Source organism: Gopherus flavomarginatus, chromosome 10 (assembly GCF_025201925.1).
Source record: "Gopherus flavomarginatus isolate rGopFla2 chromosome 10, rGopFla2.mat.asm, whole genome shotgun sequence".
NCBI lineage: Eukaryota > Metazoa > Chordata > Testudines > Testudinidae > Gopherus > Gopherus flavomarginatus.
Window position 1 is genome coordinate 49,702,898 of NC_066626.1, and position 14,315 is coordinate 49,717,212.

Here is a 14,315-nt window from a genome sequence, read left to right on the forward strand (position 1 = left end):
AAAAGGAAGATAAAAGTGATCCCGATATACTGAATTTCATCCATAAAATAGCACTGGTACAGAAAGAACAAAAGCAGGTATTCCTAAGCCAGATGCTCCAAGCAGTGAGCAAAACAGTACAATCCCTGGTTTTTGGAAACTCTGAAAGTGATCTAAATGTAGCTTGCGAGAGCCTTATCTCTGAAGGTTGTACATGCAAGTGCATCCAGGGAGGTTCCTCTCCAGCTTAGGAGGCCACAGCAGAAAAGTTTCTTGCTAGTGAAATCCCAATTCTGTTAACCACTCTAGAGATGAAAAAGAGCTTCAGCCAGCTGAACGCTCGGCACATCATAAATTACAGCATGCCATGTGCACTGTATGGGGTACCTATAATGGGGGAGCTCCAGGCTTTCATCACTTCATATTTCTCTGAGGAAGATAAGGGTATTGCCAAGAACCTGGCTGACTTCCTTGTAATAGCTAAACAAAAAGTGTCCCCGGCTAGAGAACATAGTTAAAGGGTAACTTTGGTCAAACCCACCTTTTGATGCATGTTGGCTCCAGAGCAGGGCAACTCCCAGGGAGCCTAAATTGCAAAAGCTTTCCAGGCAGAGAGGTCTGAGAGAGAAGACCCTGAGGAAGCAGGGCAAAGCCTGGAAAAGAGAGAATGTTACCTTCAGACTGAACCACCAACCCAACTCCTTTCTGTAGGAGAAAGTATGTGACGGGGTGTATCTGGCCTCTGCAGCTCACTAAGGGAGACCCTACAGTCCTACTACATGCCACCCCAGGAAGCAGTGAAGTAACAGGAAAGGAACAGCAAAGATGGGTCTTCCAGGCCTGCTTAGAGAAACCTCACAGAAGCAGCTAATCAGAGCCCAGCAGGCTTAGAAAAAAGAGCCTGCAGAGCCTTAACACGTCAGTTCCTAGTTGGACCAACGGAGTGAAGAAGAGAGAGCAGACCAGAGGATGCTGGCCCTGAAATAGGGCTGGAGATAAAAGGGGCCCGGTACTAGGAAGAGACCCAGGAAAATAGTAGCCACAGATTGGAGTAAGTAGTACATGGCTGCTGTTTATAGGATTCTTGGTTTAGAACCCAGAGTAGTGGGTGATCCTAGGTTGCTCTAAGAGCCACAGGTAAAGTGGTGTAAATCCCAAGAAAGGGATAGGCCTTGTTTTGGCTCCAGAACAAAGGGCTGAATTTAATGGGCCCAGAGCTGGGGCTCAAGACCCTAGCGAGAGCAAATAGACTGTTAGTTATTGTACACTTTGCTACTGCAGAAGGGCTTCATTTAGATTTAATGAGTTGACCGGAGGCACAAGCTGCTGAAGACCTGCCAAGGTTGGCTGGCAGACTGCGGGGGGTGCCTGGAGTGAGAAAAGGATTGCAGTTTCACACTCAGCACTCAAGAGATGAGTGCCCCTATTACAGGAAGTTACAAGTCTGTCCATTTTCCCTGGAGAATTTCACAAATACAATGCGAGAGCCTTTTAATTGCAAGCTATAACTACCTTCTACCCTGTGTCAAAATCTATTTCTTCTGCAGTACCTGTACTAACTGGATTGGGCTGACCAGAAGGTTTTGCAGGCTTTAAGTAAATATCATAAACAGAAAACACTTCTTCGTCTTTGATATATTTGTTTACCTGCTTGTGGAAAGGGTCTCTTAAATAAGCCTTTGTTTGTGATCTTCCCTTAGAGCCTGATCCTGAAACCCTTAAACTCAATGGGATTTCTAGTTTGATTAAAGAATAAGTGTAGGTAAAGGGTTACAGAATTGGGCTTCTAGTTTTGTGCTCTAAAGACTGCTCTGAATCCTTATACTTCCCCTCTCTACAAATATAAGTTTTTTCCTGTTGTTGTAGCTGAGGCTTGGCCTGACATGAGTTATTAACACATGGAAGGAGGCCCCATTTCTTGAAGGTAGACTTTGGAGGTAAACAGATCATTAGGCTAAAAAGACAGAATGTCTGGACCAGTCAAGATAAGAAGGAGGACACCCAGGGAACAATTTACTACAAGCAAAATGATGATGAACAAGATAAGATAGGAATGTAGAGAGGTGGTAAAGAGGAGATCGCACATGGACAGTATATGCTGCACAGCAATTGGTTTTTGCAAAGTAACCAAGTCAATCCAAAAATGTGTGATGCAATGTATAGTAAATGCCATGAGATATGTAATGCATATAAAGGGAGAGGCTTTCTGTATAACTTTGGAGCTGTTATGTATCCTGCATCCATCCCTGCTGAACTGATCAGATTCAAATGCAATGTAGTGTTGCTGTATGCCAAGTAAAGATACCTGAGTGACACAGTCTGGAGTCAAACAGAATTCTTGGCTAAATGGAAAGAGGTGTCGGAGGGAATCCCAACACAGTGGTGCCATGCCTCTACCTGGATCCATTCATCTGGAGCAGGTAATGTATAGTTTATTATACGTGTCAAGGTTTGCAATGGCATTAGAAGGGTTTAAATTTGAAGTTGCCAGAGCACTGGAGGGGTGGGTTGTATCCAAAAGAGGCCCCTATGGACTCCCCAGAGATGTGTTTGGGGGAGACTGGAACTGAGTGGAAAAGGAATTCCAACACCTAGTGCTGGGTAAGAAATGTAAAACAGACAAGCAAAAGACTCTGTTACAAGGCTTAATATTGGGAATCCAAGCCTTGGATAAACAACTGAAGGACTTAAAAATTCAGGTCCACAAATTGGAAAAGGAAATAAATATACAAGGTACATGCAATACAATCCAACAAGACATGTTTGGAGAAGAATGAAAGCTGTGAGTCATTAAGGAGGAACAAGACCAGCTCATGAAACAAGTAGCAAATTTACAGGACTAGTTGTGGCAGTGCCAGCGTGATGGGAGATGGGACCCAGCAGGGTTTTCCCAATTTGCAGTGTAGCTATGGGACATGCTTGTGCAGTAGAGGGATGATTGGAATAGATATACTCAGTGTTTTTTAAAGGACTGGCCTTGAAAGATATGAACCACTTAGCTATGCAGAATTCGGAGACAGTATTGCAGAAATCTTGGGGAAGTTTGTGGACATGGGTCATAGAGCATACCCTGGAGGAGTCAGTTTTAGGGGCACAGTTGGCATGGGTGCTTTACAATTTAAGATCAGCTCAAGCCGAGGTGATTGTTTAATATGAAGTTCTTCCCAAAGGAGGGTCTGAGTGAACTAGCAGATCGCCTCCTTCAGTGGTGGAATCTACAGAAGCCTAATATGCATATTTACTAGCCTCAGGAGAGAGAACACCCATTGACATGTTGTTAGTTGTGCTGTCCGCAGAGTGCAAAGATCGTGTTTTACAATTTGACCTTAATCCTTCTAAGTTGTACAGTCTGTTGTCCAGAGGAGAGCACTGGTGGGGGCCACATATAAATCCACAGTGTTGGTGGCAGAAGCCAAGATTTTCCAAGTGGAATCCAGCCCTAGGGACAAGGGACTTTTTGGAAAGGGACAAGTAGATCAGGAACATCGAAGACTCTGGCTGCCATTTGGGCAGCTTAAGAAAGAGGAGGAGGAACTGGAGGAGGAAGTGAAGAGATTGAAAGCTCTGCAGGGTAGCCAGTCTGGTGAGCACCCAATAGGGCTGCCAGACCCTTGCATCCCAGCTGTCTCTCGTAGCACCTCTTTTAGAGGATGGCTGGCATGTCCCATGGTAAACATCTCTATAGTTGGGGTGGAAGAGAACATGTTACTAGACAGTGGGGTAGCAATAACCATGACAGGGAACTTGCCAAAAAGGACTGAGGAAGGGAGATTCAGGAAGTTACTGGAGTAACTTGTCCAGTTCAGGTTAGGGAAAAGGAAACAAGTATTATAGGAATATGAAGAGTGTGACATGGTAGTAAATTCACAAGAAGAAATTCTAGGGATTCATGTGTTAGTGGAAATGAAATTAGTGGTGGATTTGACCAATATGGTGCTTTGGGGGAATGTGGAAAAAGGTGTCATGCCCAATGCATAAGAAATTGCTCTGAGATATGAACAGGACACACCTGCTTGGGTACCCCAACTAGTGGAGACCATGTCAGAGTCAATATCCAGTACCTAAGGAGTCCTTCAGTCCAATTCAGGAGATAGTGGAGGTATTGTTAGAGCAAGGTGTGATAAAGCCAGTGTCCTCAGTGTGTAATTCCACAGCCTGGCCAATGCAGAAGCCAGAAGCGGGATGGAGGTTGACCATAGACTATTGGAGCGTAAACTATAGGGCAAAATCTGTGGCACCTTTATGGCTTATCCTGAGATGACTACAAAAATCTCTCATAGAATGAAGTGGTTTTCCGCGCTGAACATTAGTAATCGGTTCTGGTCCCTCCCCCTAGTCCCAGAGTGTCAGTACAGGATGGCTTTTACATGCGTGAGGGCAAGGATTCCCTCACCATTTACACTGCTTCACGTGAGCATGGACTCTGGGACTTCCCTCAGCCAGACAGACTCATCCAGTACATTGATGAAATACTAATTCAATCCCCTATAGAAGAGGAACATAAACAGGTTTTGTTTGAGGCTTTGCAGTGTCTGCAGTTGTCAGGATTAAAAGTGAATAGTGGAAATAATCACAGTTGGCAAGGAAGAGGTGACTTTCTTGGGAGTGTCATAGATGAGGAAGGGCGAAGTACAGACCACCAGAGAGCAGAGTTAATCTCCAAACTGCCCATCTCCACAGACAAACAGGTTCCACAATCTTTGTTTGGAATAACAGGATTTTGCAGGGAGTTTTCTCCCCAGCAAGTCCACTGTATGAATTGGTAATGGCACCTCATTGGGACTGGCAGGAAGAGCACACTGAAAAAGTGGCTGAGCCGAATAGGCTTTTGGGGCACTCTGTACTGACTCGTCCGGATGAAAGTAACACTGGGTGCATTAAAAAGTCTAACTCCAAACAGTATAGGGGTTGTGTTGATGCAGAAATATGGAGATCAGGATCAGCCGGTGGCATTTGCCTCCTGACTGCTGCAGAGTGTGGAACTAAAGTATAACTGGTGTGAGAAAATAATCTTGGCAGCATACTGGGCTATTATCAAGCACAAAAACTTGGTGGGAAGCCAAAACATGTTTATAGTCAGCCAGCATACTCCCCTTAAGGTAGTTCTAGGAGGAAACATATCAGCTGGGCAAGTGAGTAATGAAAGAATTTAGAAATGGACTCTGGCTTTGCAAGGAGAAAATATGGAGGCTGTTCAGCTTATGGAACCAATGGAATGGATTGCAGGAATTTGCATAGGAGGGATGCTACATGAGTGTGAGGTCAGCCCCTCTAGCACTGGATATCCAATCTTTTAAAAGAACTTTATGCTGGCAGAGTTCAAGAGGAAGAGGCGCTTTGATGTACATACTGCCATCTATCTGCAGAAGGACAGAGGAAAGGAGGTCTAGCAGCAGTAAAACTGAGGGATGGAATAATTATAAACACTTTACAATATAAATGCCGGTAAATCGGCTCAGTATGGAGAAGTGGCAGCAGTTATTGGTGTGTTGATGGAAGAAAAGGGATCTCTCTAAACTTATCATAGTTCTGGACTCAGATTGAGTGTTCAGGGTTGCTGTATGAATGTTAGCTTGGTGGGCTCAGAAGTAGTACTGGGCTACTGATGGAGGAGAGATCAAATTCAGTAGTATGTGGCAAATGTTGGCTGATTTTGGTTAAAATTGAGGTGCACAGGAAAAAAAGCCAACCTAGCCACCAAGGATGCAGCAGTTACTGAGTCACCTTGGCCTTGGGAGACCGCTTTGGAAGCAACCCCGGTAGCAGTGCTCACTTGACTTGAGGTCAGCAACAAACACAAGCTATAGCAGAGTGGCTACAAAACATTCAGAAACAGGATTTGGAGCTAGGATCACTTTGGGAGCAAGCATGCTGCAAGGAAGTGAAAGTAGCAGGTCAGGATTTAGTAATAGAGCACAGATTCTTACGTGTAAAATCAGAAAATGGTTTGGTATAGGTGGTACCACAGGATATGTGAAAAGATCTGCTATTATGGGTGCGTGGGGTGGCCACCCCAAACTGGCAGAGGCCAGAAATAGGTTGGCAAAGCTGGGGGTTGTGGCCCAAATGGTAAAGGGACCTAAAGGAGCATCTTGATGCCTGCCTAATCTGTGCCAGACACAATCAGCTAACAGAAATCATATGGGAGCTCTTATGAGACAGGCACCCAGAGGTCCTTGGAAAGAATTCAAATGGACTATACTGGGGAGTTACCCTTAAGCCCAAGAGGTAATAAATATGTGCTAGTGGTTGTGGGTGCTTTTTCTGATTAGATTGAGGCCTTCCCCACCAAGAATATGACTGCCCTAACTACAGCAAAAAACTGGTGTACAATTTGTCCTGCAGAAAAGGGTCTCTAAGGTGATTCTTAGTCAATGGGAGCAGCTTTGTGAGGTCTGTTGTCAAAGAAGTGTGCACTGTGCTGGACATCAGTGAGAAGTTCCACATTCCCATGTCATCTAGCAGCACCAGGACAGGTTGAGTGAATGAACAGAACCATAAAATCTGAACTCAAAAAAGGGTTAATGCTACAGACAGCAATTGGGATGAAGTGTTACCACTAGTACTAATGCATATCAGAGCTAGGGAGTGCAGATGCACAGGCTTTTGCCCCTACAAGGTCTTGATGGGAAGACAAATGACACGGTGGGAGGACGGGATTAACCCAGTTCCAGCCCATCTGGCTACAGTAGCTCTATCGGAAGCCCAGGTACAGGACTGGCAGATGCAAATTTTACAGGTCTAAAAGAGCTTGGTGGTAACCGATGAGGCAGAAGTACAGAAGGCCAAGACATGGTTCGATGCAAAAGGAGATCTAACTGAACATCAAGTAGGATCTAAATTCATGATCCACGATTTAGATCTTTACTACACTTTCCCAAAGGCAAAGAGGTATGGTCCATGTGTGATACTGGATCAGTTTGGTCCCTCTGTATGCTTGGTAGACCTGGGAAGTAAAGGGCGGAGTTGAGTTCATGCAAGCCAGCTCAAAATTCACAAAGTTCAGTAAAAGAGAGAATTTAGAAATGGTTTCTTTCCTCTTTGTCTTGCAGATCTGCATCCATGCAGTGGTGGTGGCTTCCAACATTGGACACACTCTTGTGGTTTGGTGTGGCATTAGTTCTGTGGTGAATTTTTACAGCTGTTCAGATCACTCCTCCTATCCAAGTAGAAAGCCAAAGATGTTGACAAGCCTCAGAAGATGAATGTTCATCTGGTCTTGTGGTAAACCCCTCTGGCACCATGCTTAAGATCATAGTGACGAGAGGTGATTTACCTTGCCATGTGTAGGTTTCAGGGGGCCTGCTATCTGGCTACCTACAGGGCATACGAATTATGTTCTGTGACTGGCAAAAACCTGCAGCTGTCGGGACTCTCTGACTCCAGTTCTTGTGGGTCCGGAATGTCAAGATGGCTAATGAAGTCCAGGTGGTTGATATGGACTTAAGGAACTATAGGATGCACTAGAATTTCAGAACTTTGGATGTTCTTATATACACTAATTGTACTGACATTGGACTCAGATGGATAGTTGACATTATCATTTCTTTTTCACTGCTTTGGTGGAGGGTGGTTTGAAACAGTGAGCCTATGGTTCCACAGCCTCCTATGCATATCCGCACTGTTCTCCCTCCACAGGGCTCAACATCCCCCCTCTATTTTATCCAATCACTGCTCCATAGCTAGAAAATGGTATTTTTAAATACCTCACTCATGAAATAGTGGTAGTAGATATATTTTAGGCTGTACAAAACACAGGTTGACTGGAACCTGCCCAGCCCTATGTTTAAAAAAAAAAAAGTTTACCAATAATATCAGGACACACATTTATTATGGGAGGATCTGGTGGGAGGCATATTCCAAGAAGTACACAAAAATCGTAGAGCCAAAAGGGACACAGTGGCACCATGTGTGTAGCACTGGAGTTGGGGGGTCTCTCTATGGAATTATGCAGATCTAAAGGAATTGAACCTTAAAATTAACTTGATAACTGATAGTTTAGGTTGAGCCATTAAAAAGGGAGGAAGGATTAGTACTTTAACCTTGCAGCAGGAGGCATTAACTATTAATGCACTCCATTGCACAAACATTAAAATGGATTAATATATCTGTGAATACTGTGATTGAATCATTGAATATTGCATGCTGCATATATGGTACCAAACTTGGTATGCGTCTAATGGAGGGAATAGAAGAAATAAAACAGACTGAATGTTAAACAGCACACTTATCTGAACCACGCTAATGGATATGGGAATTAAGAATATCGGGAAGGAAAATTTGCAATTTGCGAGGCTAAAAGGTCCTGTATCTTGGGCACCACATGAAATTAATAATTCAGCTGTGACAATTGTGATTGCTATTCCTAGATGGACAGGCCAGGAATCCTAAAAGATTGGTATATGTTAAGAGTATGTATGGTATATGTTAACAGTTAACAGTATAATAGAGAATGGGACCTATAAACAACATTATCCCAGTGTGAAGATGAAATAGACACAGTCTGCTGTAAACAAATCAAGCACAGATGGTTCTGTGAGTGCTCAGCCCGAATGAACCTCCCACAAGCAAGGGAGCTTGGGTCCAACTAGTCTTTAAAGAGAGAGTGAAGGAGGTGGTACGGCTTGGGGACACAGTTTGTGCTCTGGGATGCCACAACTTTTCAGTGGAGACAAAACCATGGTGGGACACTGGATGGATTTTGTCTGAACCTCACCTCTCTGACTCAGATTGGGACCCATGACCTATGGCCAAATGTGAAGATGAAGGAGAATGTGACAGAGGTCATGACAGACAACACCAAATGGGAATCACTGGTGACCAATCTCTTTGCACCCGTTCATTCCTTGTCCATTAACATCACTGATTTGATACAAAGGAAAATAGAGCAGTTCATGACCATTGCCCAGCTAATAGCCAAGCAATGATATTGTTATCATTGGGATGCTAGTGTTCAGGCAGTGGAAACACCATGGTGGGCTGTACTAGAGGAGATGAACTTGCATCCCCTGGTTCCTACTTGAAGTCTAATATTGATGGTAGTTCAAATAATTACAATTACTGCGGTCTTAGGCATGTGTTGCTGAATAATGAACTTAAAAAAGAGGGCACAGAAAGACAGAAATATGATGAATATGAATGCTAATATAAAACAGAAAGACAGAAGCAGAGGAATGTAGCTGAGACCTGGCCTGACATGAGTGATTAACACATGGAAGGAGGCTCCATTTCTTGAAGATAGACTTTAGAGGTAAACAGATCATTAAGCTAAAAAGACAGAATGTCTGGGCCAGCCAGGGTCAGAGGGTGGACAACCAGGGAACCATTTACTGCAAACAAGATAAGGAAGGAATGTAAAGAGGTAGTGTAGAGGAGGTCAGGATGGACAGTGCATGGACAGCTCAAAGTAATCAAGCCAATCCAAAAATGTGTGATGCAATGTATAGTAAATGCAATGAGATATGTATATAAAGGGAGAGAGTTTCTGTGTAATTTTGGAGCTATTCTGTACCCTTCATCCATTCCCACTGCGTTTAAACCTGATCAACTCAGTGTAGCATTGCGGTATGCCAAATGAAGATACCTGAGTGACAAAGTCTGGAGTCAAACTGAATTCTTGGGAAGCCAAGTGGAAAGAGGTCTTGGAGGGAATCCCAACAATTATTACTTTCAGTAATAGGATGTGGCTAACTCTGAAATTCCTATTACACTAGGATTTGAAATGTCTAGTTTGCAGGTGAAGGCACTAAATATTTGTGTACATAAGACTGGCCATACTAGGTCAGACCAAAGTTCCATCTAGCCCAGTATCCTGTCTTCCAACAGTGGCCAATGCCAGGTGCCCTAGAAGGAATGAACAGAACAGATAATCATCAAGTGATCCATTCCCTGTTGCTCATTCCCACCTTCTGGCAAACAGAGGCTAGGGACACCATCCCTGTCCATCCTGGCTAATAGCTATTGATGGACCTATCCTCCATGAATTTATCTAGTTATTTTTTTAACCCTGTTATAGACTTGGCCTTAACAACATCCTCTGGCAGAGAGTTCCACAGGTTGACTGTGCGTTGTGTGAAGAAATACTTCCTTTTATTTGTTTTAAACCTGCTGCTTATTAATTTAATTTGGTGACCCTAGCTCTTGTGTTATGAGGAGTAAATAACACTTCCTTATTTACTTTCTCCACACCACTCATGATTTTATAGACCTCAATCATATCCCTCCATAGTCATCTCTTTTCCAAGCTGAAAAATCCCAGTCTTATTTATCTCTCCTCATACGGAAGCCGTTCCATACCCCTGGTCATTTTTGTCCCCTTTTCTGAACCTTTTCCAATTCCAATATATCTTTTTTGAGATAGAGTGACCACATCTGTGCACAGTATTCAAGATGTGGGCGTTCCATGGATTTATATAGAGGCAATGTGATATTTTCTGTCTTATTATCTATCCCTTTCCTAATGATGCCCAACATTCTGTTTGCTTTTTTGACTGCCGCTACACATTGAGTGGATGTTCTCAGAGAACTATCCACAAGGACTCCAAGATCTTTCTTGAGAGGTAACAGCTAATTTAGACCCCATCATTTTATATGTATAGTTGGGATTACATTTTCCAATGTGTATTACTTTGCATTTAACAGGATTGAATTTCATCTACCATTTTGTTGCCCAGTCACCTAATTTTGAGAGATCCTTTTGTAGCTCTTCACAGTCTGCCTGAGATTTAACTATCTTGAGTAGTTTTGTATCATCTGCAAATGTTTTCACCTCACTGTTTAACCTTTTTCCAGATCATATATGAATATGTTGAATAGAGCTGGTCCCAGTACAGACCCGTGGGGGACACCACTCTTTACCTCTCTCCATTCTGAAAATTGACCATTTATTCCTACCCTTTGTTTCTTATCTTTTAACCAGTTACCAATCCATGAGAGAACCTTCCCTTTTATCCCATGACAGCTTACTTTGCTTAACAGCTGTAGGTGAGGGACCTTGTCAAAGGCTTTCTGAAAATCTAAGTACACTGTATCCACTGTATCTCCCTTGTCCACATGCTTGTTGACCCCCTCAAAGAATTCTAGTAAATTGGTGAGGCATGATTTCCCTTTACAAAAAACATGTTGACTCTTCTCCAACAAATTATGTTCTTTTAAGTGTCTGACAATTTTGTTTACTATAATTGACCGTAAAATCATATTTCATTCATAATGAGCAAGAAAAGCTGAAACAAGATGGAAGGTGAAGAGATCATGTTATTGCGGACATACGTTATTCCTGCACAGTGACTGGCTAAGTTAGTTGTCTTTCAGTATAATACTGATTAGTAATGGAATAGAACATTTTCAAGAGCAAAGATTAAATGCCAATGGCATTCCTAAGCCTTCTGGAGACTTGTTTTAAGCTTTGCTTTGTTATCACTATGAGCGATCAGAACAGTATATCTGAAATGTTCAACATGCTTTGCTTATTTTTTATATTTCAGAGAAGTTAAGCACTAAAGGAATTCTGCTGTGGACAGGGCTAAATAGACTGGATGAATCTTCTGGCTGGCAGTGGTCTGATGGAGCACCATTGGCATTTGTGAACTGGAGATCAAGTACTTGATGTTCCTCTTGCTCTGAATTATTGCATTGTAATTGTATGCTCTCTATAACTGAAATTTATAAGAGTATTGGCCTTTTTTGTGTTTTGTTTAGAGGGATATTCAAAATTCCAGGGACATAGATCAGGGTTTCATTAATTGGACTTTTTAAAGTGTATTTTAAAGATATTTTATATTAGGAATTTTAACTGATTAGTCTCACGTTAATATGATAAGCCTTATGACATCCCTTGTCCCATATTTCAAGGCCATTCATTTCCACAGAAAATGGACACTGGAACTTTTCAGGTATTTCATGGGATAGCACTCAATGAGCAAACACATACCAACAAATATAGAGTGTGATGTTCAACCATCCAATTCCTGTGAATTCAATCCATTCCTTTGCATTACCCAGTGCTGAGCAGTAAAACTTGTTTTACTTTACTGAGAGTTTGTGGTTTGTGTATCAATATGCTAACACCCGTAGAAGATTATAAGCCTGTTTTGCAATTCAAAAGTAAATTGTGGTTAATTTTACATTTTTTAAAATTGGTTGTAGATCTCACCAATAGAGCACTTGGAGAAAATGACTGTGTAGTCTTTAATTCAAAGGCACAGTATGACTGGCAAAGTTATAAATGTGAATCTGGATTGCCTTATGTATGCAAAAAATATGGAAATAGTACAGAATATGAAACATTTGGTAAGTCTCTCAATGGTAATATTTCCTTTGGTGGGTTTTTTGTTTTTTACAATAAAGTATCATCTATATTTAGCATTTGTATTGTGATACATGATACTGCATGTTCGTATGTGGATATGTTCTGTCTTTACCTAGTAGTTTTGAATGGTTTTATATTTCTACTTTTGTAAATAAATAAATAAATAAGCTATGATTGTATTATGAAAACAATAGAGCATAGCCTGAAATTAATTTTGTGTAATATATTCTTTTCTTTTATTGTTTAACTAAGACATATGGAAGTATCATCCTACCCGCTGTAACACTGGCTGGTATCCCTACAACCACAACTGCTACAAACTTCATAAAGAGGAAAAGAGCTGGAATGAGGCTTTACTGTCTTGCAAGACTGATAATAGCAATCTCATTAGTATAACTTCCTTGGCAGATGTGGAGTTACTTATTAACCTTCTTGAAGATGGTGAGTGCTGGAGAGTTAGTTTAAACTCTGTTACTTTTAATAACTGAATTCTTTTTGATTCATTAAGTTCTTTTTATGATGGGTTTCCACATGACTCAGGCATGATATTATTTGTCTTGTACAGACATATGATAGAATAAGAACTTATGATGCCTGCTCCTTTTAGGACAGGAGTGGACAAACTTTTGGGCCTGAGGGCCACATCTGGATATGGAAATTTTATGGCAGGCCATGAATGCTCACAAAATTTGGGATTGGGGTGTGGGAGGCGGTGAGGGCACTGGGATGGGGCCAGAAATGAGAAGTTCAGGGTGCAGGAGAATGTTCCAGGCTGGGACCAAAGGATTCAGAGGGTAGGAGGGGGATCAGGACTGGGGCAGTAGGTTGGGTCACAGGAGAGGGTTGAGGTGCAGGCTCTGGGCAGTGTTTACCTCAAGTAGCTCCCAGAAGCAGCAGCATGTCCCCACTCGGGCTCCTACACAGAGGCGCAGCCAGGTGGCTGTGTGTGCTGCCCTGTCTGCAGGCACCACCCCTGCACCTCCCATTGGCCATGGTTCTCAGCCAGTGAGAGCTGTGCGGGTAGCACTTGGGTGGGGGCAGCATGTGGAACCCCCTGGCTGCCCCTATGCGTAGGAGCCGGAGAGCGGACATGCCACTGTTTCCGAGAGCCACATAGAGTGGGGAAAGCCTCTGACCCCCCTCCCCGACATATTCTCCCCTTCATGCAAAAGAAGAGCAGTAGCCCATGCAGTTCAACGCCCTTTTGTAAGGCTCCAGAAAACTCTGCTCCCTCTAGGCAGTGGGACTAGCATCACGAGTCTAACGGTCAAGTGTCTTTTACCATAGATCTTGGCATATTCTAGCTTCTGAGCAAGTCCTGAGTAAGCCCTTTGCAGTCTGATTCTTTTTCTTTTCATTTTATTATTGATTGTGCCCCTACAAACTGCTCCCAAGCATCTATATCAGGGATCGGCAACCTTTCAGAAGTGGTGTGCTGAGTCTTCATTTATTCACTCTAATTTAAGGTTTCACGTGCCAGTAACACATTTTAATGTTTTTAGAAGGTCTCTTTCTACAAGTCTATAATATATAACTAAACTATTATTGTATGTAAAGTAAATAAGGCTTTTAAACTGTTTAAGAAGCTTCATTGAAATTAAATTAAAATGCAGAGCCCCCTGAACCCATGGCCAGGACCCAGGCAGTGTGAGTGCCACTGAAAATCGCACATGCCATAGGTTGCCTACCCCTGATCTATATTGTAAAATTCCAAGATTGTCACTCTGAAGCCTAGAATGTCCGAGTCATGCTTGTAGCTGTTTCCATCATTTCAGACTGACTGAGTGCTCATTGGGTTTACAGTTTCACCAGGTTCAATCATCACTGGAATTCATGGTCTGTTGCATATTTTTTTTTTTTACACTTTACAAATTACACCTGTATGACAGCATGGGCTTTTACTTAATTCAATAATACTCCCTGTGCAAAAGCAATGGAGCAAGAACTACTACTTCTCAAAGCAGCAATGTTTATGATACCTTTTTCTTTACCTACTCAGGGCAACTTAAGTTGCAATCTATAGTGGCTC

General features: G+C 42.5%; 1 protein-coding gene across 3 annotated transcripts in view; it reads left to right on the forward strand.

Moving 5' to 3' along the window:
• PLA2R1 (phospholipase A2 receptor 1) overlaps positions 1–14,315 on the forward strand; it is an 83,541-nt gene that overhangs the window by 16,919 nt on the left and 52,307 nt on the right. For all 3 annotated transcript variants that reach the window (XR_007776470.1, XM_050969172.1, XM_050969173.1), the window contains exons 5-7: positions 11,463–11,576; positions 12,124–12,267; positions 12,539–12,727. Coding sequence is in view for 2 of the 3 variants with exons in the window: in XM_050969172.1 (XP_050825129.1) it covers positions 11,463–11,576; positions 12,124–12,267; positions 12,539–12,727 (447 nt within the window). In the remaining variant the exon portion in view is untranslated. The remainder of the gene's footprint in view (positions 1–11,462; positions 11,577–12,123; positions 12,268–12,538; positions 12,728–14,315) is intronic.